The sequence below is a fragment of the Wallemia ichthyophaga genome, assembly GCF_000400465.1.
Source record: "Wallemia ichthyophaga EXF-994 unplaced genomic scaffold scaffold7, whole genome shotgun sequence".
Taxonomy (NCBI): Eukaryota; Fungi; Basidiomycota; class Wallemiomycetes; order Wallemiales; family Wallemiaceae; genus Wallemia; species Wallemia ichthyophaga.
In genome coordinates, this window is record NW_008806280.1 from 453,607 (window position 1) to 480,839 (window position 27,233).

A 27,233-nucleotide genomic window follows, 5' to 3' on the forward strand; every position below is an offset into this window, starting at 1 on the left:
GAGAGACTCTGGGTGCATTTCAGGTAGAAATGAAATGTTGGGCAGCCTCTGAGATTAATAAGCATGCCAGAATGTATAAAATTCCACTCGGTAAGATCATCAGCAAGCCAGATTCAGTGAACGGGGAAAGATGTGAAGTAAACTACTTTCAAATAATTCAAACCAAGAAATATAAACAATCTATCTTAGATTGTCTTGTTTCATACACATATATAACACATCTCTACGACAAATTCGCAATGACGCCATACCCTTTTACGCAGTTTGTATATCCAACTTTACAATATTTCTAGTCCTATTAAAGATGTCGTTGAAATAATAGCATCCAAAAGCACCGAAAGCAGCACCACCGAGGTGAGCGGCGTGATCGAGCAGCTTCCATCCAGCGAGCAGGCCAGCGACGTCGAAACCTACCATAGCCATTACACCGGTGGAGATAGGAAAACCGAAGAATGGCAGGAAGATTAAATTGACTTTGATGTCTGGGTTGCTGTACGCACTCATCACTAGTGTCGAGTAAACTGCACCTGAGGCACCTAAAGACGGCATTAGAGAGCGCTGCAGATACTTGGTAGCACTGATAGATGCGAGATTCGACATGCATCCCGCCGAGAGATACAGTGAGAGCCACTTAAACACTGCCGTCCCTTCGACTGTATCCGCGTGCTGCTGTCGTTCGAGGAACTTGAAGCTGAGGGGACCAAACGAGTAAAGAGCGAGCATGTTGAAGCCCAAATGAGCTATGCTTCTGTGGCTGTCGCAATTGTTAAATTTTTCCGCGTACTAAAGTTAACATACCTAAATACACTCGTAAGCATGGTATGAAGAGGTGAGTTGTACGAGTGGAGGAAATGGCGCGCCATATATCTTTGTACAGCTGGATGGGGAATCTGCCATCCAGCAAAGACTACCGTGTTGAGAGCGATTATAGCAGCAACACTTCGCTGACCATCAGTCATTGCGAGTAAGTCTTGAATGGGTCAATTAGCCAATTTCAATGCAAACTAGGATATTTGCCCACTCTCGCTTGCCAGAATGTAAACACGCTGTACGGTTTCAGGCATTGAGTGTATTTTATCCAGACCTGCCTGGAGCTTACTAGCCAGATTCATCTCCTTGATAGTCTTCAAGCGGCCAGAAGTGATACCTAACCAATTACTGCTCTGCTTTTCTAGGTGATCAGTCTGCCAGTTGGTGATCTGAGAAGCAGCAACGACAGAGAAGCCAGACAAGGACAAGGCGAATACAGCGGATTTACCGATTGGGATGAAAGGTCTGTTGTTGCCACCGAAGCCGAAGCCACTCTTTCCGGCGTATCTCTGTGCAAGCCTGGCGGAGAAGAACATGGTGGTAGCTGTGATAGCAGTGGCCGATAAATTTCAATTCCTTTGTAATTTTATAAAGAAATCCCAAAGAAGCTGTCCAAATGAACTGACGTATGCGGATTCGCTCGTACGATCGACTTTCATCATCTGTAACTGGAAAAAGAGGAAATGTTAAAAAGGAAATCAAGCAGCGGATTTTTTGGGATGGTGTCTGTTAGGTGAGTGTAAGAGTAGCCATAACCACACCGCTCACCTGCCAAATTTGACAGAAATTGCACTCTAATCTACACAACAACGACTTTCTTATGTTACGCAGCATCTGCATACGCAGCCTTTAATCTACTCACAATTTCATGTCCACATTGCACTACTTCCCCTTCCAACACCCACAACACTTCAACCTCCATTCTGGACAGCGCAGACGCACAAGCCAGGCTTGGTGCTAGACTGCTATTCGTATCCATCTGGTACGCATTCACTATGCTAGTCGCCTCCTCTTTTGGCTTCTGCGGTGTCGTAAACGTTAGTTACATCACCAACTTACGAATTTAATTTAATCTTATCCACAGGAAAGCATACGCACTCTAAAGCTATTCCGTATGATGAGCTCTATCGACGTTATTCTCTCCTTCCTACTTACATTCCTCCTCGGCCCTATCGGCTTGACGTTGTCGATCAAAGACTTTGTTTGTGACGCACCTACAAAGATTGAGAGCAATCACTGCTGGGATGTCTGGAGGTCGTCGGTGTACAGATTCATCGGCCTTACTCTTTTTATTATCGTATTTAAGGTGGGCTTGGTTTGTTGTGTTGAAAACTGCAAATTCTCATGTCTTTCTAACAGGTCTACCTTCTTGGATGCACGCATGTGTATATCAGACAATGTCAGCTAAGGCAGCGCAAGCTCAGACCTAGGCCTTCAATAGTACTTGTCCCACCACCACAATCCTCCACCACTCAACAGGTCGCGGGCTTCGTTGTACCTTCACCAACCCAGAAACACAAGAGATCGCACTCAATCAAGCAAGGCGGATTCCAGCAGGACGGAGGTCCAATAGCTCTAGCAATCAGACCAGGAGAAGGTCTGCTCCCTAATCACAGTTTCACAGATCAATATGAGCTGCTGACATAGCAAAATCATATTTTTATTCATCTTCCAGCCTCTGTATATCAAAGACCCCAACAACAGCAATATTTAATACGATCCTTAATAGCCTGTATACTTTATAGTTCCATTCATCTTTCAGCCTCTGTATATCAACGACATAAACACACCAGCAATATTTAATTTCCTACGTATGTTTATGATGAGCATGCTTATAAGGATACTGAGCATAAATGCCGATTACAATAACTCAAAATACTCAAATTTACTCAAGTGGAATATCAACTTCACCCTCCTTGATAGCCTCGATCAAGTCGTGTGGTTGCTTTCTGTCGACGGTGCAACCAACAGATTGGCAAGTACCCAAGACTTGCAAGACGGTGCCTGCCAAGTTCTTTGAGAGGGATTTGTAAGCCAAAGTTCTAGCAATGTTGATAATCTCGTCCAATGGAATTGAGCCAGAGTGCTTGACGTTCTTCTCCTTCTTTCTGTCACGTGGTGGCTCCTTCAAAGCTCTAATGACCAATGAGGAAGCTGAAGGAACGATAGCGACTTGAGCTTGACGGTTTTGGACGGTGAGTTGAACGGTAACACGCAATCCCTTCCAATCACCGGATGCCTTGGCGATATCTTCACCAATCTTCTTTGGTGACTGGAGTGTGTGTTAGAATACCGGTCTGCGTAGAGCAACTCAAGCTCACAAGACCGAGTGGACCTGTATAAAACATGTAAGCATTTTATCACTAAACTTGAAAACACTGCAAACTCACCAATCTTTGGTGCGAGTGCGGATGATGCACCAACTTCACCACCAACGGCACGGAGGTAGATGATCTTTACCTCATTTGGATCGATCTTTGGGGCCATCCTGATGAGCTGTGTGAGCTATGTGTGCTGGCGAAATTGATAGTAGGTGTATGTGGGTGGACTGTGGATGCTCGCTGAGGTCGCTGTGGTTGCTATGGAGTACTGTAGACTACCTTAAACTCCCTCATTATCCTTTCATCCACCCCAGCTACTATTCCAATTTTTAACTTACGTTGCTCAGTAAATATCGCTAGTCAAGAAGATTTGGCCCAGTTGGCGGAGTGCGTCGTCGAGATAAAAAATTATTTCTCTCGAAGAAGCGAATAAATAACTTGATCATGTATTTGGCGGTAATACAGTGAGTGTATTGTGTGTATTGGGTCTATGTATGTGTCCTTCTTCTGCTCAAAGGACTTTGGATGGTATAACGAACATGAGGTGTTCGCTGCTATTGATTGGGCCACCGTAGAACGACTCAAAGAATCCCTGTGTGTTTGTGTGTCAGAATTACTGCTTACTCTCCCCTCTCTCCTCTCACATAGAAAGCTAAGCAGCTGTTGTTGCATATTCCTAGTGCAAACACGCCAAATTAAGCCAGATTCTTCAATGCTAGCCACCTACCTACCTATAAAAGCCTTTGACGCCAGCTCCGGGACTCCAAATAGTTTTATTAGCTGCCGGCTATCGACAATGACCTTGGCTGTAGCGCCTATTGGGAGAGTTGAGAATGTGCATTGCGTTAATTCCATCCACACCTTCCCTAGCCTGAGTTTCCTGGCCTTGGAATGTCGTCCTCACACCGACGTTGTCGTTGAGAATGCTGAATTCCAGCACCCCCTTCCAATCTGCTGTAATAGAGACGAAGTTGTCCAGTATCCGCAGTTTCTCGAGGACAGTCTTGAGCTTGGACATGTTGGGTAATTGTATTGTAACCTGCACGTGCGTCATCAGCGCTATCACGGTGCTTCCAATGAGCGACAAACTGACATCTTTATCGGGAGTCTCTGGCCGGACAAAGGCATTGACGTATATCTGCTTCTGTGGCCTGCACGGCACGTCCTGCTCGATAGTGAAACGACTATTGTAGTGGCTCTATTGGGGAGTTTGAGTGTGTCTTACTTGTAATAAGCAATATCTCACCCACCAATGTACTTATAGACAGATTAAGCGTAGGTATAGCGCCCTTCTTCATAAGCCTGAGCAAAACGTTATCGGATTCGTGTGCTGATTTGATCGCTCTAAAGAGGTGCTCCATGCTGACTTCAATGTGTACCTCGTTGTTGTTGCTGCTCTCGCACCTGTATTCGCTGAATAGCGTGTTCTTCGTACTGTTAGTCTTGGCTTCTGGCTTAAGATCAGGCTCAATGACGCACTACGTTGAGCTGTCTGAAGCGCGTTGAGATTGCTGAAACGAAGCACACAGCTCACAACTCACAGCCACGATTTGACGGTCGTGTCTACGCCGCTCTGTCCTACGTAAACCGCGTCGTGCGTAAACCTAACTATTGCATGTCCATTGCCCAGCAGCTTAGCGAATGCTTGAGTTATCTGCGTAAACAGCTTCACGTTATAGATGATGCATCTGAACTGTGCGCTGTTTCAGCCGTGCTCTCCCTAATTTACCCCCGCTCCTCTCACTCGCATATCGTCGTGGTACCTTATCAAGACTCGAAAATCCATTTATAATTACATTTCTTATCATCGAATAAAGCATTGGCATTAGCATTGTTAGTTGCATCTAGTATCGTCACTTAAATTGTGCCTTCTTTTTCATCTTTTAACTTGTTTTTTCACTCATCTTTTCAATCTGAAGTCTCAGACTCAGAAGCATCTTCCCCATACACACCAAATGTACGAGCAGAAGTAGTTGGCGACATTGGCGGTGTGCCAATATCTCCATATACATTCCTAAGGCGAGCATACGTTGGATTCTCATTGACACTATCCAGACTAGGTTGGCGACTACTTCCCTTCTCCCTGTTTCCACTCCCACTCCTGCCCTGTCCTTGATTGTACACGTGACGCATTGAGACCGGTTGTGGTTTAGGTTGCGCTGTGCTTGTCCCAAATCTGCCTGGAGATCCTCTCCCACTCAGCACCGAAGACGGCTCGAATGCGGAGGTGAGTGATTTCGGGAGTATTGGCCTCGCGCGACCGGGTCCACTTGTTCCGCTCGGTGCTCCTGCAGCAGCTGAGGCACTAGCAGGACTAGTCAAGCCCGCCTCATTTTCGCTCTTTTCATCAATATCAAACTGATCGTCTTCGTCATCATCATCGTCATCTTCGTCAGCATCATCATCATCACCGTCCTTCTCGTGATCTCCAACTCCATTATCACCATTCTCTTCATTCTTGAATTCAGCGTGTTTAGGGCCCTCCTCCACGACAACAAAGGATTTCTGACGCGCACGTTCATTCCAGTGTAGAGTACGACTGAGCGACGAGAACCAATCGGATGACTGTTTATCAGCACATATGGTAGGACAAGGATACTTGGATGCAGTCACCTTAATATGGTCACCCTGCTTCAGCTCGACTCTGCCTCTGCCATCGAACGATGCCCAGGCAGTAGAACGAGAGTTAAACGGTACGCAAATGCGCAACTCCATCGAATCAGGCAGGAGCATTGGTCTGAAAGACAACGTATGAGCACATATAGGGCTTATTAAAAGAGCCGGTATTTCTGGATGCACGAGACTACCACCTGCACTTAACGAGTATGCGGTCGACCCCGTTGGAGTAGATACGCACAAACCATCAGCTTGTACTGTCGTCAGGTGGTTCTCATCTCCGAACAGCTCCAACATGGAAACATATGGTGAGGGACCTCTGTCGACTACGAGATCATTGAGCACGTTGAATGTCTCAACGGGACGCGTCGTGTAACACATTATTTCCTTGTCGCGCTTCTTCGCTGTCACTGGTGGCGTGTTGCCCTCCAGGGCATCCCATCCTTTTCCTTCTACGTTGCGCATCAGTATTTCGCCAGTAGCACCACGACGGAAGGCTGGTCTACGCGCATTAGCAGATTGCGGATCTTTTTGTCGGTACTCGGATCTAGGGGATGCATTAGCGGACTGTAACTGTCATTTATACGAATATGGTCTATCTACCCACCTATAAACCGTGCACGTAAACCTCATTCGTAAATTCACCCTAATGCCATCATCGACAATGCTATTGATCACCTTCTCCGAGTTTGTGAAATCAAAATTCGTTAAGAATCCAAGACTTCCGAGGGAGAATGGCAGCACGGGTGGGACGGTAGTCTGGAAGAGCCAGCTGGCAAACAACACAGTACCATCGCCACCGAGAGTGATTACGAGATCGAAAAGGTGGGGACTGTTGGTGCACATATCAGGTGTCCAGAAACGCAGCTGTCCTTCGTGTGGATGCTGTGAAGATTTGCTTTCTGGTGAAATGCTCGTACTGCTCAGATTAGCAGAGAGATCTGAACGACTTTGTGAACGTGGAGAGAACAAATGTGGATAGTCCTCTCTAATACCGGCAACATTGAATCGTTTCGAAGTGCGTAGCTGACTGTCTACGTAAACAATCATTCCATGTCCTTTGAGATCGTCTCTAGGGGTATTCATCAGATAGAGCGCCAATTTACGAGTCTGACGTATAAGTTGATGATCTCTAGCTTTAGTGATGATCATAACTGACTTGATTTTGCTCTTAACTCTCGCTCGGCCGAGCTGCTTGGACATTTCACGCACTCCGACGGCCGTCTCTGCGAGCTGCCGAGTGAGATTCTGGCGATCGTGTGCAGCTTCATCGGAATCGTCCATTTCACCTTCGACTTCCCCCGCTATGCTCTCTAGCACTTGATTATTGCTGCCGACGAGATTTGGGGCTATCTGAAGGTTATCGTGTGGAGTGCGCTTGTCAAAGTCTGTAACCGTTGCCGCGCAGTGGTCGAGGTATGAATGCAAAAGACACGGGCTTGCTAGTGCTCTATCGCTGGACTCTTGCGTCTTCTCCATCGGCGTTCGAGTGGCGTATGTTTTGCGTGCGAGATGAGCAGATGACGGTTGGAGATTAAGAAAGGTAAAATATAAAAACACTTTACTACAAAAATCTAGTCACCCATTCACCAGTGACATCCCAGCGAGAATTCATCGCGCGTGTGCTGACGTATTTGACAAAGTGCAGCAATCCAGCATCACGTAGTACGATGTGCAAGCGATTGAAATGGGGTGGGAGAGAGAGCAATGGCGCGTCCTCGTCGCCATCACCGCTATCGCCATACGTAGCTTCGTCGCTGTCTTCCTCGCCATTCAACCAAACGTCCCATCCACCAACGGCGCCTGATTGCCAGATATCGTCATTGTCCGTCAGATTCAGCCCAACATCCAATCTAGACGTCTCTGATGTACTCTTTTCGCCTCTTGCCAGAGTGTAGTCCAATCCCGGACGAAATCTTCGGCTTTCGATGAGATGTGTTTCGGGGATTGAGGAGGTGAGTATTGAGAGGAGTGCTCTGAATGGCTTGCTAGCAAATAGTCTATTGACTCTCGCAAACAGATCATCGTTATCGTGTCTCGTCAGCGATACATAGCGCTGTATGTGTGGCGGTCCGACGAGCTTCCAATCATTATCCTCGCCTGTTGTGTGAGAAGGTATCTTGTAGCTAGTGCCGTAGTTGTTTTTCTCTACGCGTTTGCTTCTCGCCACGCTGTCTACTTGATCGCGCCTCTTTATCTGCTCGTGGAGTGCGTTTGCAATGTCTTCCTTGAGGACTGAGGTGAGGGTGAGCCAAATAGCTAACCAAACAAGACCACCACATACAATCTGTCAGAAGCACGTGAGAGTCTTCTAGAAACTTGCTCTGAAGTAATTCTATGGTCTTGATATCAAGATACATCGGATTAACGAGTTGCTGGAGCTCATTGACCTCCTCATCATCCAGTTTCTCGGGGATATAACTTGGCGCTTTTTCGGAGTCACCATATGAAGTTAATGGACGGAGAGCAGCTGCGTACTGCGTGTGTGAGCTTCGACAAAAGTAAGACATAATAACCCACCAACTGCTCAAGCGAGCTCTTGGTCAATTCAGGCTGCGCGCCCTCATACTCCTCTTCTTCAGGTACAGGGCGATGGAACCATCCACTAATAGATATACGCTGGCCAACTCCCCCACTAACCGATTTATGCTGCAGTTTCGGGTGGAAAGCGACTTCTTCGACAGAGTGGAATGAGTGTCCAGGCTGCACCTCGAAGAAAGCAAACTGGTTGAATGACGGTGGGATACTGACGCTTGGTTTCGGTGCAGGTGTTGTGGGATTTGTTGGTGGTGAGCTAAGCGGGTACAGCTCAAGTGCACCACCGAATTGGGGCTCCCATGCCGGTTCTGGGAGTGGGAGGTAGAGGATAAATGATATTCTGCGTGTGCCGATGACATCATCGTGATTGAGAAGATCTGCGTAGGGCGTTAGAGTGGTTTGCACAAACATAACCCAAACCCACGGCAGCCAGAACCGTAGTTGTTCGTCGACATATCCGTCTTTACTCCAGAGAGTGGCCCACACCCTGTCACCTCCCTCAGAAAGCGTCTGAATTGGGCTGAATAGAGCATGTTGCGCAGTGTGAGCAGCGTGGGCAACTCAGCGCGCTCGTCTTCAGGAAGAAGATGAATGTTCGAGAAGTCGCCGCTTTGTGTTATCTGCAAGCGCTTAATACAGTCCACTGACCTAGAACGAACCCACCTTGTATATATCCGTTTCCTTCTCCTTGAAACTCAGCTTCAATAGCTCTTCTCGAGCCTTGAGTAGGAGTTTTTCTTCGAATAGCTTTGGAATCACTGCGTGCTTGTAGGGCGAAGATTGCTTGTATGCCGCGCGATAGTCTTGAGCACTGGATGGCGCAAATAGCCCGTCGCTGAAATATTCACTAACATCTTCAATCGCTGTCTTGTTAGTGCTGCTAGTGCTGCTATCTGACTTTTGTTTTTTAGCTGCAGGTTCTGCCATTGGTGGGTGTATTGAATGTGAAGAGAGAAGACAGCGTAAAATCATTCAAAAGGCACATTTACAAGGCTAATATATACTACAAACACATTCCTCACTTGAAATACTCCTCAAACCACTGCAGCGTAGCTTCGAAGCCGGCCGTCTCAGCCTCCACCGAGTCGAGAGGATGGCCAGTGCGATTGAAAGTGAGCATATCAACAATCTTCCGCGAGGCTTTAAGAGCGTGAAACCAGTGTCTAGTCTGCATATTCGGTACTCGCTGGTCATCACACCCTGCCAAGAGGAGGGTAGGAGCGGTAACGGAGGCAGCTTGGTGGAGAGGCGATAGCGCATCCATCCGTCTATACTCCTCCGCCGATGGAGCCTGTCCACTCACACTGCCCCTCCCGCTCAATCCACTCTCCACAAAGCACCAGTCTGGAATATCGCTCTGTGTAGCATTCGACGCGAGGCTGATGACTGGATTGCGCATGACAGCAACTGCAAAGCGCTTTGGATGTTGTGCTGTGAGGTGAGCCGCGAGGAAACCGCCATGCGAGCCACCATAAGCACACCACCGACCTGACTCCACCCCGTACACTCGTTCAGCCATATCCATAGCTGCGAGGCAGTCGGTGACATCATGCTCTCCCACATGCCCGAGTAAGCTGCGCAGATAGCCGCCGCCATACCCTGTCGATCCGCGGTAGTTGGGCAGCACCACCGTCATACCTGCTGCCGCAAGAGCTGCTAGGGCGGGTGAAAACATGGGCACGCTCGATGAGTGCGGTCCGCCGTGCGGTAAGATTATTCCCCGCTCCGTCTTACCCGTGGGTGAGTAGAGAATCCATGACTTGGTGCGAGCATCAAACTCTACGGCGAGCGTGCTGAGTATCTGCTCGAACGCACGACTGGTGTGGCGGTGCAGCGTCTTCGTTTGCCCTTGCGCTGCATCGTGCGCGCCCACCCCACTACACACCAGTATTTGCTGCGCAGCGGTGAAGGTGGATTGCGAGATAATCGCACGAGATCCGAACGCAGCGAGACAGTCCAAGCTACTATGGGAGGAGCGTGAGGTGTGGGATTGCTGCGCGTCTGCAAGAATGCTAATATCCTGCACATCTTCACCGATCAACTCAAAACGAAGAACAGTCTTCCTACTACCGAGGATAGACGTGGCAAGCAAAGCGTCGTTCCCCCCATCAACTTCATCCCAGAGAAAGGGTTCGTAAGGGAGCTGATCAATGTAAAGGCCTGGATCGTTCGTGTCATGCCTGTTAATCCTCGACCAGCCCATGCCATAAGGGTTGCCGTCGGTAGTGATGCACTCCACCCTGCAGTTGCTCGCGTGTGGACCGTCAAGCTCGTTAGAGAGGAACACAACCACGTGCCTGCCGTTGCTGAGGGTGGTGCACCGTGGGCTGCGTACTGAGCGAGATGCATCGGACAGCTGCGTTGTGCGTCTAGTGTCCACATCCACCGCATGTATCGCGCTAGGTCGGTTCTGGCAGTATATTATACCCAAGCGGCTCTCGTCGTGTTGGTTGGCGTAGGCTGTGAATATTACCTCCTTCTTACTCCGCCCGAATTGCGGCTGGCCGAGAGAGTGGGTGGGCAGGTCAGCTGTTACTTCTACGGGAAGGTATGGTGTGTCTGGTGTGTGTAACTGGTCTGCCTTGTCTAAATCCATGTAGTAAACGCGAGGCTGCTGCAGCGTAGGTGGGAACTGCTCGCCCCTACCAAAGTATCAGCCTCAGGTCAACATACACACAAACCACCCACCATGACGGCACATAACGGCGTTTTTCGAAGAGAGAGACAGCGTCATCATCTCCATCGCTCTGCTTACGTCTGTCGGCTGTGTACACCAGCGCACGTCCACACGGCGACCATCTAACACGACCGAAAGTTGGATCAGCGCAGAAGAGGCCGTGGGAGGTAGTGACGTTTATGGAATGCGTCCGATGACCAGATTGGAGGTTGTAGATATCGACATACAGCGTTTTCTTTCCGTCGCTGCCGCTGCTGCCATTCAAAGTGCGCAATATGGCCTGGCGGTTTCCGTGCTTGTCGACAGCTTGGTCGGTGACGTCAACGAGCTCAGCAGCGGTGGAGTGGATAGATTCATCTGAGTCGTTGAGGAGGAGCGTCCGCTGTGTCTTCACTTTCGTTTGGCGCTGTGTGTGGGGTTGTGTCTGGGTGAGATGGGCTACGTATGCATGGTTGGCGCTGCTGGAATCACCGAGTGGACGTAGCTGTGCTGATGTTACAGCCGGTGAATCGTAGAGTTGGTTAAATAGCTTGCGCGTGTGTGTGTGCGCCATTAGATGATGGTGGTATCTCCTCAAGACAGAATCTGAGGGGATGGTGCATTTTGAGCGTGTGGAATGGGCGCTATAGCGCAAGGGCTGCTTTATAATGCTGTTTAGCCTAATATTCATGGACGTTTGAAATTTTTCACGTAAACGTAACAGATGAAAGAAGTTGTCAAAGAATCCAATTCTGATACCCAAATCAAGCTGTACATTCTTCACAGGACTGTCGCATCTCCCTCTAAGCCACCTCCAGCATCTTGTTTCGCGCCGATTCAACAGCTTCCTCTTCTGGGCATTGGCGGTGGTTTGCGGTGTCATTCACCTCTTCCAAAGCTAGAAATCATGCCAGCGACAATTCAAGTTATCTTTGAGCACATAAAAGGCGTAATCGCGTCGACAAACGGCACGCTGTACCAGACATGCAGACATCTTTACGAAGCCGGACTCCCGCTCGCATATGGCATTATATACGGCACAAAGGTGGCGTTAGAAGATGCGAGTGAGGAGAAGTACACAGAGCACCTCCGTTTCCTGAGCTTTATCGCTGATATGCGACATTCGCCCGTGTCTCAGGCTGTGCGCGAGGTGTTTGTCAATCTGGAAACACCGGAGTTCCCAAAGTGCTTTTCAGTCTTGATCTGGAAATGTGCAAGTATTTACATCGCCTCGTCAATCTCTAGTGTTTGCACGTGTCCATTAGGAATTTGGCTGCGTTCAGCGATTATACTCGTTTGAGAAGCTCAATTCACTCACACTGCACATCCGTATACCTTTGGGCCCATCTACGCCGCAGTTGGCGCAACTGCTCTACGTCAAATACCCGAATTTGGAACACATAAAGTTGTTTGGGAACATCCATACGGATTTCAACGAAGAAAGCGAGTGGGATTTATATAAATATGGGCTGGTTGAGTGCATGAAGCGTCTCAACCGGAAACATAAGCTGAAAACAATCGTGTTTGCTTCGTACGACGATCTTTACGGGACGAAGACTTGAGATTTGTGTGGACTCTATGAGAGTTGTTGATTCAACAACTTGTACGCTGATGAGAGTGTTACGAGGGAGGCGAATACAGACTGGAACATGATATTGAACATGTCCGAGGATAACATAGAGTTCAAGCTGTGGAGAGCGAGGTACAAAACAATGAGGAGTACTGGAGGAAGATGGTGGTAAGAGGAGGAGTCGACAGAGTAAGAAAGTAAGACACGATATAAATATAAAGATACGACTATTACTGCAATTGCTACTGCTGGCCAGGTATGAAGCCATCGCGAAGCATGCGTTCAAGGCGCGCAACTTCATCGGCCGAAGAAGCCTCGATGATTGACTTGCGGATGTTTTCTCTGTCTTGAGGGGTGAGTAGTCTACCCTTGTGCTCGTGTTGGTGCTGGTGCTGCTGACCACCTGGGATAAAGGTGTTATCATGCTGTGTGTGGTCATCGGAAGCTGATTTTAAGGATGTAATTTCAAGAGCAGCGGCTGTGGGTCTGCCATCGTCCGTTTCGAACGTGTCTTTAGCGAGACTGCGCTCTTTATCAGACACTCTCTCGTAGTCCAATACGCGTAGTTTGGGGAGGATGTACACGAGCCAGAGCCTGTACCTGGGGGATTCAGTTGCCGGGTTGAAGCGGAGGTCGAGGAAGGTGAGGCCGGGGTGGTTTGCGAGCGAGTTGAGCTCGCCAAGTTGGAGTCGGTTGTGGTCAGCGATGAGCGAGGATAGCCTGGGAGTGGATTTGGAGATGCTCGGGGATATCGACTGAATCAGGTTATGGGAAAGGATGAGCGAGTTGAGATTGAGGAGGCGTGGGAGGAGGGGGATGGAGTGGATGAGATTGTGAGATAGCAGAATCGTCGACAGCTGGTCCTTGGTTGCACCGAGATTCTCAATTGAAGGTATTTTCAGTCCACTGAGGTTCAGTTCATGCGAGGGTTCGATTGGACTTATCCTGACTAGTAATTTATAAGCCTCGTGGATATTTAATAGCTATACACTTACTTGGTGTGCTCGCTAGTAATTCTGAAGTGATTTGAACCATGACAGTCTTTGAAGAGAAACCACGACGATGGGCTTGAAATTTAATAGGCAGCTCTTCAAGTGGGCTGTTGGCGGTGGGAATATCAGTCACAGCAGTCACACCAGTCACACCAGTCACAGCAACCACAGCAGCCACCCCGTGCGTACACACCACTCTCCTCCATTCCCTCTGACGCCATCTCCAGCCGCACCGGCAGTACGTTCGCAGCCACAGGACTTCACAAGCGCACTCCAATACCCACGACGACGCTGACCATCTCCTTCACTTGTCCCGTGGCCGTAGCTCTACTCCCACCACACAGCGAGCCACACAGGCGCTGCTAGCGATGGATGCACCCGCCACTCCTTCTACCCCATTTCCTCCAGCCACTCCCTCTACATCCGCCCACCACGACCGCCACGCTCTACTCCACCGCATACGCCTCTACGCCCGCGCACACGACGTACCCGGAGCGTTACGCGAGCTGAACGCGATATTTAGCACGCAAAGCAGTGTAGTGTATCGTCGACAGTTGTTCCCGGACGCGCTCACGGTGAACGCGCTGACTGTGTTTATGGAGGAGGTATCGCACAGCGGGAGTATCAGCAGCCTCGCCCTCCTCCAGCTAGTGCTCGACGAGGAGCTGCTGCTGAAATCGCGCACACACACTCTCCTCCAGACTCCCACCATACGGCGTCCACTGGGTTACGGCGAGCTCGTCCGCCCACTCTACCGCGCCCTCTTCCAATCCCCTCTGCGCGAGCTAGCTGGGGCTGTAACGAGCGATGCGCACGCAGAAATACTCATGATTATCGCTAATGCCCGCGAGAGCTACACGGCTGCCGCGCAAGGCATCTACGAAACACTTGTTGCCCGCTCTCTGCGCGTAAGTGAGGGCAGTGCGCGAGTACTCATGCACCATCTCATCAAAAAGGGTGACGTGAACGGTGCCAAGACTGTCTACTTCACTATAGAGTCACCTGCGTTGGAGACGAAGAAAATGGTCGCTAGGGCGTATGCACGCGACGGGGACACGCGCGCATTAGAAAGCTTGGACGGCGTAGGCAGTGGGAGTGGTGGTGTGTCGCACACAACCACCCTCATCGCACATGCTCAGCGCGGCCATCTGGACACGGTGCTGAGTGTGTACGCGGGCATCCGCCACCCGAGCGCGAAAGACAGAGAAGCCGTGCTGTTGTGTTACGTGCAGCGAGACGATCTGGAAGGTGCGTTAGGCTGGGTGCGCAAGGTGGAAGGAGAACGGGGTACTGGTCGCGGTGCAGGCGCAAGTGCAGGGCTCAGTCGGCGATCGATCTACACGCGTCTGCTCACTCTCTTCGTCCGTCGACTCGATGTCGATGGGGCGATGGAGGTGGTTGACATGATGCGTGCCGAGCACCTACCCGTGCGACTGGACCACTATGCGCAGCTAATCGCACTACACGCGCGGCGGTGTGACGATGCAGCTGCCCTGCACACTCTCCACACTATGCACCTTTCTCCCTCCCTCGAATGTTGGAGCGGGGTGATGAATGCACACGCAAACGCTTGCAACTGGCACAGCGTTATAGGGGTATACAAGCGAATCCGCGCTCGTTTCCGTCTCACTGCACCCACTTGCAACACTCTCATCAAGGCGTACGTTATGTTGGGCAGTGCGTTCGAGAATGTGCTCGCAGTCGTACGCGATATGCTCGCCATGGGCGTGCGTGGCGATGAGACGACATTTGCGCTTGTTATGCAGAGCGCATGCGATATGGGACGTATCGACGCAGCCACCGCGCTACATGAGGAACATTGCAAATGGAGTGAAGAGGGTCTCGTGCACCCACCTAACGCTATTCACTACACTATCCTTATCGCTGCTTTATTGCGCGTTGGGCAGTTCGCAGATGCGCGCAAGTGGTATGGACGCATGAAGGAAAAATTTGTTCAACCTGATTCAGTCACTTATGGCGTGATCCTCGCTAGTTATCTCGCGCGTGGCGGCGAGGAAAACGTGCAGGTAGCTAAAGTTACCCTGGCCAACTTATTAGGTCAGGAGGAGAATGAGTCGCGCAGCAATCTCAATAGCAGTCGCACTGGCAATGGCAATGGTAATGGCAATAGCAATAGCACTCCCACTCGCGCTAGCTGGATGGAGGCCAGCAGATCGCACTCGCGCACACTCTCCAATGTCCTCAGGCCATTCCTGCAGAACTACGGTAAGAAATTCACGCCTGAGCTTGCTCGTGAGACGTTTGAGTATATGGCTGATATCGCCGACGGGGCTGGGGACATAACCAACTTGACCATGCTAATGGATGGGTATCGTCGCGTGGGCAACTATGCAGTAGTGGACGATATCTGGGGAAGCATACTAGGCAGTGCGGGGGAGCGGGAAGGACATTCAAAGCATTCAACTCAGTCAACTCAGTCACAGCCACCCCGCAATACGCTGTGCCTCCCGCTATCAATTTACATGGACAGCCTGACCATGCAGCACAGACTGACAGACCTTCATGATACTTTCCGTGTGGTGCGCGAACGCGGATTTGCGTTGGATGCGCATAATTGGAATCATCTGGCTGTTGCTCTCGCCAAACTTGGAGATATCCGGCTCGCTTTTGCGGTGCTCGAGCGGATCGTGCGCGTTTATGTTACCAAGCGGCGTAAGGGGGTGTATAGTTGGTATGACACGGAGGAGAAGGAGGAAAAGGAGAAAAACGAGAGCAACAAGGAGAAGGAAAATCAAGTAGACGACACACCACAGCCGAACAGAGCAGCAATACGCCGGACAAACACCACAGGCATGCGACAAGACCGGGAGAAACGGAATGGTGATATCGTTCCACTGCTGCCATCACCCACGCCACGCAATGAACACAACGTACACAATGCACAAATTGATCTGCTGAAATACATGGATGACATAGAAGCAGAAGGCGGGAACCAGATGAATTGGCACGCGCATCATCGCACACTCGAGGTACTCGTGCAAGTAAGGCAGAATATGTCGCCGGCTGAGTGGATGGATGTGCAGGCGGAGTATGTCGGTGCGTCCTGGGCAATACGGCGCCACGAAGCGAGGAGAGGTGGAGAAAGCTGGGGAGAGGAGTGAATAGGAATGTTCATAATATAATATATTCAAATATTCAAATAAAAGTAATTTTTAATTCGAGGAATGTTAGTGCGTGCGTGGTGAGAATGCATCTGAAGCTAGGGGACGTGCGCGGAGGCGAGGTCGATCCGATACGGCCAACAAGTAGAAACGCAGATATGAGCAACAACAGCAACTCACACAGCACATCGCCCATTGAACGTGAAGGGAGTGTAGAGAATGAAACGATGACTGCCAGCGCACACGGCGCACACGGTGCTCACAGCAGCGCACAGCCATCCCCACCTATACCACAAACAGCACCACTTAACGTATCGAAAGAGCAATCACCAGCAGTCTCAAACATAGTCAGAAAGAAGCTCGGAGGATTCGTCGGATTCGCCAATCTGCCAAACCAAGTACACCGCAAGTCTGTGCGCAAGGGATTCTCATTCACTTGCATGGTCGTAGGTGAATCAGGATTGGGCAAGTCGACGCTGGTGAACACGTTGTTCGAAACTAGCTTATATCAGCCAAAGACACTGCCAGAGTTGGGCTCCGAGTTGAGTTCTACGGTTGGTATAGAGAATATATCAGCAGATATCGAAGAGAATGGCGTAAGACTAAAGTTGACAGTGGTGGATACGCCTGGCTTTGGTGACTTTATCAACAACGACAGCTCCTGGGATCCTATAGTCACCTCAATCGAGTCGAGATTCGATCAATACCTCGAACAGGAGAACCGAGTTAACAGGGCAAAGCTCAACGATAACCGCGTTAATGCTTGCATATACTTTATTCAACCAACAGGACACTCGCTCCGTCAAGTTGACATAGAGTTCATGAGAAGATTGCACACGAAAGTAAATTTGATACCAGTAATCGCAAAGAGTGACACGCTTAGTGAGGAAGAGGTTGATTCTTTCAAGAGACGCATTCTAGCAGACATTGAATATCACAAGATCGAGATATTCAAAGCACCTGCGTATGAGATGGAAGATGATGAGACAATACAAGAAAACAGTGAAATTGAATCAAAGATACCATTTGCGATTGTTGGCTCAACGCAGACGATTCAAACAGGAGACGGTAGAAGTGTTCGCGGTAGATCATATCCATGGGGTGTTGTTGAGGTTGATAATGAGGAACACTGTGACTTTACAAAGTTAAGACAAATGATGATTAGAACACACATGGAGGAGTTGAAGGAGAATACCGGGATTCTTTACGAGAATTACAGATCAGAGAAGATGTTGGCTATGGGAGTTCAACAGGATGCAACGGTGTTCAAGGAGGTTAACCCAACAGCCAAGGCGGTTGAAGAGAAGACCTTGCACGATGCCAAGCTTAGCAAGATGGAAGCAGAGATGAAGCTGGTTTTCCAACAAAAGGTACAAGAGAAGGAAGCAAAGCTGAGACAAAGTGAGGAAGAACTCTACGCGAGACACAGGGAGATGAAGGAATCGCTAGAGAAGCAAAGAGGGGAGTTGGATGATAAGAGGAGGAGATTGGAGTCGGGTAGGCCACTGACACCGGAGAGAGGTGGAGGCGGAGCGCAATCGACGCAGAAGAAGAGCAGAGGGTTTCTACGTTCATAAGGTGGAGTAGAATTAGTCAAATGTAGCAAATTTTAACTTTAATTTAAATGAATAACAAGAAATGATTTTGTTGATTACGTCGATGAAGTGGTTAAAGAGCAAGGTAGAAGGGAATCTGGATAGGTGGATAGAGGATAAGAGTGAATATAATCTATATAACATAATAAATATAATAAACGATGATAACGTTAAGGATTTGGTTAAATGCGTTAAAAGTAGATTGAAGACGGAGTATATGGACATGGAATACTTGATGTTGGTATTGGTGGAGGTGGATATATTCGCAGCAGCTATAAATAATGCAAAGACTATCTCGGTAATCGTTGATTATAATGAGCTGTTCATTAAACTCTACTTGAAGTTGATCAACTCAAATCACTTGATTGTTGAATCATTTGAACACAAGTATCAACCCATTTTGATCTTATACGATGGTCTATTTGAACACTCTTATTCCTCTCATCAATTAGCCCAAATTAATCTAACCAATTCAGTCAAAGTTTCACTTGAATTGCTCAACAATTGTCTCATTTATAATAAGTTAGACGTGGTCGAATTCACTGATAGTTATAAAGCATGTCTTGATTTCCACAATACTTACAAAGACTCCTTAAACACCTTACAGCTCACCGCCTCCTCCTCACGCCTACAACGCGACCAGTCCATCGCTTTCTCCATCGATTGTTACAAGATTGCTGGTATTCTGGACGACTACAGAGACACTTACACCCCAGATGAACTCATTTTACACCACACTCGCGCCCTTATCGAAGAAATTCAAAACAGTCTCAATGAATACCACCATCTATCCCTCCACATCAAGCAAGACGAGGAATTGCATCTCGTTACTCAGCAATCCATTCACGATACACGCTTCGATAGGTCTAAACATCCACCCACACCCACACATTCACTTCACTCACTCCATTCACACTCCCAATCTCACCATCAACACTCATCTCAACAATCCTTCAGTTTTGAAAGGATTCCTTATAGCACTTCGATTCCATCCGATTTAGGTGGCAGCAGCATGTCCACTCACATACCAATTGCTTTTGAGTTGGCTAATAAGGGTAAGCTGGGTCTGATGGCAAACATGGTAAATAGAAGTAACGACTACGATATCATCACTCCCCTTCCAACGCACAAATCAATTCAGAAAAGAAGACAGCTCGATGATTATCACCCTGGGAATAGCTACAACGACCAAAACCAAGATAATGAACATGACTACGATTATGACTACGAACACGACCACGAGCATGACCAATCCACCTCTCCCTCTGAGTATTATCAACCTTCACAACAACTCGAGGTTGACCATGATATTCAACAATACCACGACCAAGAGCATCACCATGACATGTTCCAAGACTGCTCTCCATATGCTGGCATCGTAGAGTGCACCACCCCGACAAGACCCACAAAGTAAAATAAATCAAAATGAATTCAAGTAAAAGTATTTTTGTTGTGCTATTATCATTACTATGCCACTTGCAAACCACCTAATTAACTCCTGTGTCTGACTGTACCAACTCATCTATCTCCTGCCTCTACCTCTACCACCTCTCATACCGCCCCTGCCTCTCATTGCAGATTGAGCAGTCTGGCGATCGATTGGTGGACCTGGATTCTGACCTTCAGATTGAGGATTACGGATAGTTTCATCTACAGAGAGAACCAAACAGGCTGCTTCAGATGCACTAGCAATAGCGTTCATCTTGACAAGAGCAGGTTCCCAAATGAATTGCTCTACACTATTACCGACTCCTTCAGTCTCAATATCGACACCTGCCCAATAATCATTCTTTGCATGCTGCATGCGCAGCTTATTGAGTATATCAGTAGCGTCGAAGCCAGCATTATCGCAAAGTTGACGGGGTATGCCTTCTAATGATTTGGCGAAAGCAGCTATAATTAATTGTTGCTTTCCTTCAATAGATCTACTGTAATCTCTTAATCTCTTTGACAGCTCCATCTCAATTGCACCACCACCACCAACGATAGTGCTGTGTTTGATGGTTCTCCGAACAATCATGATTGCGTCGTGCAAAGATCTTGCCACTTCAGCAATAAACTGCTCAGCACCACCACGTAAGATGATAGTGCATGTTTTAGTAGCAGGGCATTCAGTGAAGATGTTGAAACGGTCTGAACCAATTTGACGCTCTTCAAAGCGACCACAACTGCCGAGGTGTTTGTTTGTGTCAATATCTGAGACTGTCGACTGGACTGATCCACCGAGTGCTTGAGTGACGCGCTTCATGTCGTCTGCAGCTACTCTACCAGCACAGAAAATATCCCTGTCTGCGAAATACTGCGTTGCAAGATCACCAATTGGGAGTTTTGATAATACGACCTTTGCACCTGTGTTGACGATTGCTTCCAGTTTCTTGTAGATAATGTCCCATTCAGCATCGACAATCTTTTGATACTCGCTCACATCCTCCACTCTCACCTCAGCATTGTCCTTCTCAGCCTTAAGTTCGAGCTCCACGTTGAGACAGAGAATGGTTGGGTTAGTGAAGGATTTTGGCTGTTGTTCGAAACCTGCGTAACTGAAAGTTTTCTTGAAGGCGACACCTTTAACGAGTAAAGAGTCCTGCATACCACCACCAGGAACCTTCTTAACACCGATGTAGTCTTGGTTGAGGTCGTCCTGGTTAAGACACATGACGGCATCGACAGCCATATTGGTGAAGAAGGGTTTGTAGTTCTGGATAAGTTTAGAAGACATACTGGTAGCAGCGCACTTAAGGAGATGCTGTCTAAATTGAGTTGGATCAGATTTATCGATTGGGATTCCCAGCTTCTTTATCTCATCGAGGGCGACTTGAGTTGCTTTTCTATAGCCCTTCATGATAATATAAGGATTAACGCCGTCTTCAATGAATGACTTGCACTCTCGGAGCATTTCACCGGCCAAGAGGGTAACTGAAGTAGTTCCATCACCAACCTCAGCATCTTGAGCGCGGGCGATGTCAACGAGTGATTTAGCAGCTGGGTGGACAATCTCAAGCAGCTTGAGGATCGTTGCACCGTCGTTGGAGATTGTAGCCTCGCCTCTGTTGCTGACTATCAGCTTATCCATGCCACGTGGACCGAGAGTGGAAGCCACACAGTCGACAACAGCCAAACAAGCGCCAATATTAGACAGCAGCTGTCCTTTTCCCTGTGAGCTGTCTGTGCCATCTAATCGAAGACGTCAGAAGGTTTGAGTGGTGGGGATTCTGCTCACCTCTGAGGAGAATTATCGGTGGTTGCTGGTATATCTGTTAAATGTAATCCAATTATACTGGAAATCTCACCATCATTCCTGGCAACGACATTTTTATTCTTCGTCGCTTGGTCGTTGAGAAGAAGGCTCAGCTTACAGCACGCACGCACAAATCAAATATCAAATTCATCCATCTACGCGTGTTCTAATGCTATTTACGCGTCTTCTAGAACTAATCTACGTCTTCTGATTGTACGTTATCTGATGGACCAATTGTACCGCCAAACGAGCCTGGCATGTTAGTTGTGGGGTCAGAGCTGCGACGAGGGCGTTGAGTGTGAGTGTGAGTGTGAGTGTGAGTATTCTCCCGCCGTCTATCCCACTCTTGCCTCTCCATTGCGACGCTGTACCTGCAAATCGGACACGTGCCATTGATATTGAGCCATCCAGCGAGACACTGTGGGTGAAACGCGTGGCTACACGGCATGGCCATCCACTCATCGCCCACCTTGAAGTCCTCTTTGCATATTGAGCAGTCTGTGATTTCCTGCGCGCGTATCCAGCCCATATCAGCTAAACCACGCTCGAGTCGCGCAATACGCTCATCTGATGCGGGTATAACGGAGGATGTCTGCTGATTCTCCATTAATTCATCAACGAACCTATCAAATGCACCCTGCGATAGTATGTAGTCACCGAAACGCGCTTCTCCACCGCTAAACGACATTGAAGGCACATCACTCGATCCGAGCAGAGACGACAAGAGGTTTTGGATGTAGCCACCGATGTTATTGTTGTTGGTGTTATCACTGCTGCTGTCTGGCCGCGTACTCGAGTGTATTGGTGGTGGCTGGAATGAATTGGCGAGGAAGTCGCTCAAAGTGGGGTTCTCTAGGTTGCGTGCGTCTTGTGTATTCTCTGGATTCTCTGTGTCGTGCCTGTTCTCTGTGGCCTGCCCTCCAAACGAGAAGGTCATGGGATTAGCGCCACTGCCTATCATCACATAACCGCGTCTGCTGGCTGGATGAGTGGCTGAGTTGGCGGGTGGACTGGGTGGAGTGAAATGTGAATGCCCTGAGTGCGCTGATCGCCCAGATCGCCCCGATTGCGCTCGTTGCACACGTTGTCCACCAAAGAGCCCCCTCATGAACTCCTCTATTGGATTTATAGTGTTGTACTCTGGCGTGCTCACCTCCGTGCCCGGGATATCATGACGTATCTCCTCAACGAACTCGCTCTGGCAGCGGCTACAGACTCCGCCAACCAGCCTCCCTTGAGATGTACACGCGTGGCAGTAATATTCCATTTTTATTTTATTCAATCGCCACGACTTGGTGGTTGATCACTAACCACCATCACCCGCTTATCGGTGAGAACCACTAAATGGCGCCAGCTTCTCCCACACGCAACTACGCCATTATAATCGATGCTGGATCATCTGGCTCCCGGTCCCAGATCTACAGCTGGGAATTGGGTCGACGTGGGGACGCGCAATACGCCCACGCGCTTCTCCCCAACGTCGAGCTGGGCTTGGGCCGCGGAGCACCAGGAGATACCCTCGGCGACGCGCCGTCTCCTTCGGGCTGGAAAGTTGAGCCAGGGCTCAGCGCGCTTTCCCCGACCGCTTCCACCCTCGAGCTTTATCTGCGTCAACTCATCCAGCCCGCTCTCGATCTCCTTCCGCCCAGCGCTCGCCCCACAACCCCCGTCTACGTCCTCGCGACTGCCGGGATGCGTCTTCTCGCCCCGCAGCAAGCTCACGCCCTCCTCTCGAGCGCAGACGACGCTCTCGCCGCTATTCTGCCTCACCACCGCGCCCACTTGTCCTCTCGCATCATCTCTGGCGAAGAAGAAGGCTTCTTCGGGTGGCTCGCTGTCAATTACCTTATGGATGGCTTCGTCGACAGGCACGGGAGGCAGCCGCAGCTGCAGTCACCCGCACACTCTCACTCCTGGGGCTTCCTCGATATGGGCGGCGCATCGACGCAGATCGCTTTCGAGCCGACGCGCGGGTGGGGTGGAGACGTAGCCCGCGAGAAGGATGACGGTCTGATCGACTTCAATCTACGCATGTCCGATGGCACTCACCGCCCGTACACGGTGTTCGTCGCGACGTGGCTGGGCTACGGCACCAACCAGGCGCGCGACCGCCACGTGCGCCACCTGATCAAGCAGAAGGAGAGTGTCAATGAGAGCGATACAAACAAAATCAATAGCATATCCTACACAGACACTGTCGCAGACGCGGAGGCACCCGACGACGACGACAGTCTGCATATACCCTCAACGCAGGCACCTCAACTAACGATCGAGGATCCGTGTCTACCGCGCAACTTGGACGTGGTCGATGTGTACACATCGCACAACATCCACGGCACAGGCTCCTTTACGGGGTGTTTGCGCGCATTGGAGCCCCTCCTCGAGCGGGAAGCCTTCTGTCCACACCCACCCTGTCTGTTCGGTGGGCAGCGTGTACCACCTATAGACTTCTCCCTCGACCGGTTCGTCGGAGTGAGCGAATATTGGTTCTCGTCCGAACATCTTTTCGGTCTAGGCGGCGCATGGGATCTCGTACGCTTCGAGAGGGCTGCCGAGGAGTACTGCGCGCAAGACTGGCACGCTCTCGAGCGAGAGTGGAAGCAGGGAAACGTTACTGGCACTAGCGGTAAGTGGGGCGACCAGATCGACCTCCCACGCCTGCGTATGCAGTGTTTCAAGGCGAGTTGGATCGTAGAGGTGCTGCACCAAGGTGAGTCAAGGGAGTAATCAAGACACATGAGCTAACAATAAGCCACTCGCAGGCATAGGCATTCCGCGTATCGTAGATCCTGGAGGTAACATCACCACCGCCGATCCTCTCACAGAGGCCAACGAGAAGGCGGGTCAGAAAGGGCTGCGCTATGGCGAGGGTGAGCGGGAGCAGGAGCAGGCACCCTCACACGCTCCCTCGCACGAACCCATATTCCAATCGGTGAATGCCATAGACAGTGTACCAATTTCATGGACACTAGGCTCAGTACTCCTCACAGCATCTGGATCGCAGTCGCCTTTCCTCGCCTACAGCACCAACACTCCACACAGCACCTCGGACGACATATTCACCTTCACCGGTGTGAATGGCAAGCTGCTAGCGCTGGAGAGTAGGACGGGTGTGCGTGCGGTGTATGTGTTGGCTGCACTCGCCCTCCTTCTGCTAGCAGTAGGGTGGTATGCGTGGTATGTGTATCGCAGACGCTCGCGCAGACGCCGCGACAGTGACAGCGACAGTAATGTGCAGCGATACACCGCCATACCCACCCAGATGGAGGAGGGTACTGAGGCGATCTCGCTCAACGACGTGGGGCACAAGGCATACTCGCACAAGAGTCGCAGTGGGAGTGGGAGTAGTTTGGGCAGTTTAGCAAGTGTGGGTAGCAGAGGTGCTGCCGCTATCGGCAAACTGCAGCGGTCCGTGCGTCGCCTCGCTAGAATTATGCCAGGCTGGAGTTGGAGCTGGCGAGACTGGACTAAACCATCTGCTCCCCGCTCGCGCACACCGAAGCTGCGCTATAGCGGTGGTTTGCCCTCGGATCCTACCAGTCAACCCCTCCAGCACACCTCGAGCAGTCCGGCCATCATGACTATCAAGAGTGCCCCTTCAACGCCCAAACGTGGCTCGTCGCGGCTGCACGCATACAAAAACAGCCAGAATGTGGATGTGGACGTTGGTGGGGTTGGTAGTGGTGGTGTAGATGCAGGTGTAGGTGTTAGTGGCAGTGCGATCAACGACAAAAGCACAAACACAAAGAAACAACCACACGCGACTGGTTTGGGATTATTTAGAAACCCTCTTGATAGATCGAGCAGTAGTGTTCACGTCGATCAACTGGGCTTCCAACAGCAACAACAGCAACAGCAACAGCATCCTTCATCCCAACTCCAACTGAATCCACCACAAACCCTCGCCTCTCATCCCTCAAATCCCTCGCACCCCTCTCACACCCCTCCTCGAGCTAGTCTCAGCAGTCGGAATAACTCCAGCGCTAACCTCACCACGCTCGTTAGTCGTTCCACTTCCTCTGCCAAGCTTAACAATATGGGTATTGTGCAGGATGACTATTTCGTGTAGTGTATGACTATTGTTATGATTATTACATATGTACAATGGGGTTTGTGGGTGTATTAATGCTGATTGTATGCCTGTGTTTTTCTTACGTCGTGGTACTTGAGGGATGGTTAGATGTTGCACTAACCAACACACGCGTTGACTTACTCTTCGGTATTAGCATCAGCATTAGCATTAGCATCAGCATTAGCGTTAGCATCACCATCAGCATTACCATCACCATCAGCATTACCATCACCATCAGCCTCAGCCTCACCATCACCATCGCCATCCTCACCACCCTCCACCTCACTCTCTTCCCCACTGCCGTCAAATTCACCTTGATCGACAGAGTTTCTCAAACGGCTAGTATAGCTATCGCCTAGAGAATGAATCATGAAATGCTCTAAAGCGTCGACAGATGAGCCATTCAAAGAGAGAGCATGACCGATGAGTTGGTGAGGGGAGAGGGAGTGAGCGTAGAACTCGCAAGTGTGTTTGAGGGTGTCACACAGCTTAGCGAGGTATGTGTGCAAGAGATGAGTGAGGAGGCTGACTGGTGTGGTGGTGCTAGAGGTGAACCCAGTGTGGAGAACGGTGGCCACTGCGACCTTATGGAGCACGCTGCCGGCCACATTATCATCGAGGGTGCCGGGCTGGCTGCTAAGCGGGTCTAGCATTGATGAACCCCATTTGTAGCTGTCGCTGTCGCTCTCACCCTCGCCCTTATCGCCACCTTCACCTCCCTCACTCCCACTCCCGTCTATGTCCATATCGTCGCTCTCCTTGTCGCACGACTTGTTGAGACTGGTGAGCAGAGACAGCTGCGTGCTGAAGGAGGACTGCAGTGATGAGGGCATGTGTGGGGGGATGACGAAAGGAGTGGAGTAGGTGTGCGAGGGTGGTGCACATGGCATGCCATTCCGCACGCTCTCTTTGTACGATGGGGAGTCGATGAGAAGTGAGCAAGTCTTGGGAGTGGAAGTGTTGTCTTGATTTGTACTATCTTCCTCGTGAGTAAAAAACAGTTGCCAAGGCTGCTCTATCTCGTCTTGATCGATATGTCTCATATCATTACCGCGTAAAATAGCCATTGAATCTGAAAAAGGGTTGGATAATGTGGTCGTTGGGAATGGTGTCGGTGAATGTGTAGGGGAAACGGATCTAATCACAGCGTTGCTGTCCAATTTGCGCTTTTTGTGGGGACGTTTGTGGATGGGTTGAGAGGGAGTGAGTGATCTGCCAGCGCCAACATCGTCATCCTGCAATAAAGAGTTTGGAGAATCAGGAATAAACTCTAATAACTGAGAAGACTTAGTTTCCAAGTGAATAGCATGTGATCTGAGTGGGTGATTTGGATCAGTATTGTACACTAAGCAATTAGTCCATATCAAGTCCAAATCTGATTTGAATTGTTGCTTGTGTTTATATTGGCGCTGCTTAATCTTCTTGGTTATAGTGGACAGGTCCATTGGGTGGGTAATAACCAAATGATAGTCAGGCGCTTCAAATTTCCTAACAGGTTTTCTAAAGGCGAAAGAAGAGGAAGATGATTTGAGCTGGTCGATAACCTTATCAAGCAATTCAAACCACTCGTTGTTTATAGATGGCTGCTGGCTTGTCGTTGCATTCGACAGCTGCCGTATTTTACTAATAAGTGACTTATAATCCACGCCAATTTCAAATAAACTCAATTCCTTATTCAAATATTTCGTTGAAGACATGGTGAT

General features: G+C 49.6%; 15 protein-coding genes across 15 annotated transcripts; 6 read left to right on the plus strand and 9 right to left on the minus strand.

Moving 5' to 3' along the window:
• Positions 1–255: 255 nt before the first annotated feature.
• On the minus strand, positions 256–1,346 carry J056_004322 (uncharacterized protein; the record flags this gene model as incomplete). The annotated part of the gene is made up of 3 exons (XM_009269523.1): positions 256–754; positions 799–970; positions 1,022–1,346. The coding sequence occupies 3 exons, from the start codon at positions 1,344–1,346 to the stop codon at positions 256–258; spliced, it is 996 nt and encodes a 331-aa protein (XP_009267798.1).
• Positions 1,347–1,493: 147 nt separating this feature from the next.
• On the plus strand, positions 1,494–2,457 carry J056_004323 (uncharacterized protein; the record flags this gene model as incomplete). Its single annotated transcript, XM_009269524.1, has 4 exons — positions 1,494–1,543; positions 1,595–1,847; positions 1,895–2,116; positions 2,170–2,457. 4 exons carry the CDS (start codon positions 1,494–1,496, stop codon positions 2,455–2,457), a joined length of 813 nt encoding a protein of 270 aa, XP_009267799.1.
• A 238-nt stretch (positions 2,458–2,695) lies between these two features.
• Positions 2,696–4,881, minus strand: J056_004324 (60S ribosomal protein L12; the record flags this gene model as incomplete). The annotated part of the gene is made up of 11 exons (XM_009269525.1): positions 2,696–3,082; positions 3,132–3,145; positions 3,201–3,298; positions 3,671–3,723; positions 3,776–3,783; positions 3,863–3,946; positions 3,993–4,329; positions 4,382–4,558; positions 4,611–4,623; positions 4,673–4,824; positions 4,876–4,881. The coding sequence occupies 11 exons, from the start codon at positions 4,879–4,881 to the stop codon at positions 2,696–2,698; spliced, it is 1,329 nt and encodes a 442-aa protein (XP_009267800.1).
• Positions 4,882–5,039: 158 nt separating this feature from the next.
• On the minus strand, positions 5,040–7,226 carry J056_004325 (NAD(+) kinase; the record flags this gene model as incomplete). Its single annotated transcript, XM_009269526.1, has 2 exons — positions 5,040–6,294; positions 6,355–7,226. The coding sequence occupies 2 exons, from the start codon at positions 7,224–7,226 to the stop codon at positions 5,040–5,042; spliced, it is 2,127 nt and encodes a 708-aa protein (XP_009267801.1).
• Positions 7,227–7,311: 85 nt separating this feature from the next.
• Positions 7,312–9,212, minus strand: J056_004326 (PKHD-type hydroxylase ofd1; the record flags this gene model as incomplete). The annotated part of the gene is made up of 5 exons (XM_009269527.1): positions 7,312–7,982; positions 8,032–8,224; positions 8,268–8,662; positions 8,710–8,905; positions 8,949–9,212. The coding sequence occupies 5 exons, from the start codon at positions 9,210–9,212 to the stop codon at positions 7,312–7,314; spliced, it is 1,719 nt and encodes a 572-aa protein (XP_009267802.1).
• Positions 9,213–9,303: 91 nt separating this feature from the next.
• J056_004327 (Acylamino-acid-releasing enzyme) lies at positions 9,304–11,515 on the minus strand (the record flags this gene model as incomplete). The annotated part of the gene is made up of 2 exons (XM_009269528.1): positions 9,304–10,927; positions 10,974–11,515. 2 exons carry the CDS (start codon positions 11,513–11,515, stop codon positions 9,304–9,306), a joined length of 2,166 nt encoding a protein of 721 aa, XP_009267803.1.
• A 150-nt stretch (positions 11,516–11,665) lies between these two features.
• On the plus strand, positions 11,666–12,241 carry J056_004328 (uncharacterized protein; the record flags this gene model as incomplete). The annotated part of the gene is made up of 1 exon (XM_009269529.1): positions 11,666–12,241. The coding sequence occupies one exon, from the start codon at positions 11,666–11,668 to the stop codon at positions 12,239–12,241; it is 576 nt and encodes a 191-aa protein (XP_009267804.1).
• A 512-nt stretch (positions 12,242–12,753) lies between these two features.
• Positions 12,754–13,546, minus strand: J056_004329 (U2 small nuclear ribonucleoprotein A; the record flags this gene model as incomplete). The annotated part of the gene is made up of 2 exons (XM_009269530.1): positions 12,754–13,460; positions 13,507–13,546. The coding sequence occupies 2 exons, from the start codon at positions 13,544–13,546 to the stop codon at positions 12,754–12,756; spliced, it is 747 nt and encodes a 248-aa protein (XP_009267805.1).
• A 27-nt stretch (positions 13,547–13,573) lies between these two features.
• J056_004330 (Pentatricopeptide repeat-containing protein) lies at positions 13,574–16,625 on the plus strand (the record flags this gene model as incomplete). The annotated part of the gene is made up of 2 exons (XM_009269531.1): positions 13,574–13,684; positions 13,731–16,625. 2 exons carry the CDS (start codon positions 13,574–13,576, stop codon positions 16,623–16,625), a joined length of 3,006 nt encoding a protein of 1,001 aa, XP_009267806.1.
• An 86-nt stretch (positions 16,626–16,711) lies between these two features.
• J056_004331 (Septin-like protein spn1) lies at positions 16,712–18,202 on the plus strand (the record flags this gene model as incomplete). The annotated part of the gene is made up of 1 exon (XM_009269532.1): positions 16,712–18,202. The coding sequence occupies one exon, from the start codon at positions 16,712–16,714 to the stop codon at positions 18,200–18,202; it is 1,491 nt and encodes a 496-aa protein (XP_009267807.1).
• Positions 18,203–18,284: 82 nt separating this feature from the next.
• On the plus strand, positions 18,285–19,634 carry J056_004332 (uncharacterized protein; the record flags this gene model as incomplete). Its single annotated transcript, XM_009269533.1, has 1 exon — positions 18,285–19,634. One exon carries the CDS (start codon positions 18,285–18,287, stop codon positions 19,632–19,634), a length of 1,350 nt encoding a protein of 449 aa, XP_009267808.1.
• A 108-nt stretch (positions 19,635–19,742) lies between these two features.
• J056_004333 (putative T-complex protein 1 subunit eta) lies at positions 19,743–21,531 on the minus strand (the record flags this gene model as incomplete). Its single annotated transcript, XM_009269534.1, has 3 exons — positions 19,743–21,394; positions 21,441–21,465; positions 21,511–21,531. The coding sequence occupies 3 exons, from the start codon at positions 21,529–21,531 to the stop codon at positions 19,743–19,745; spliced, it is 1,698 nt and encodes a 565-aa protein (XP_009267809.1).
• A 120-nt stretch (positions 21,532–21,651) lies between these two features.
• On the minus strand, positions 21,652–22,725 carry J056_004334 (E3 ubiquitin-protein ligase; the record flags this gene model as incomplete). Its single annotated transcript, XM_009269535.1, has 3 exons — positions 21,652–21,736; positions 21,803–21,876; positions 21,928–22,725. 3 exons carry the CDS (start codon positions 22,723–22,725, stop codon positions 21,652–21,654), a joined length of 957 nt encoding a protein of 318 aa, XP_009267810.1.
• Positions 22,726–22,802: 77 nt separating this feature from the next.
• J056_004335 (golgi family apyrase) lies at positions 22,803–25,527 on the plus strand (the record flags this gene model as incomplete). Its single annotated transcript, XM_009269536.1, has 2 exons — positions 22,803–24,168; positions 24,221–25,527. The coding sequence occupies 2 exons, from the start codon at positions 22,803–22,805 to the stop codon at positions 25,525–25,527; spliced, it is 2,673 nt and encodes an 890-aa protein (XP_009267811.1).
• An 82-nt stretch (positions 25,528–25,609) lies between these two features.
• Positions 25,610–27,227, minus strand: J056_004336 (Transcriptional activator SPT7; the record flags this gene model as incomplete). The annotated part of the gene is made up of 2 exons (XM_009269537.1): positions 25,610–25,622; positions 25,672–27,227. The coding sequence occupies 2 exons, from the start codon at positions 27,225–27,227 to the stop codon at positions 25,610–25,612; spliced, it is 1,569 nt and encodes a 522-aa protein (XP_009267812.1).
• Positions 27,228–27,233: the final 6 nt, after the last annotated feature.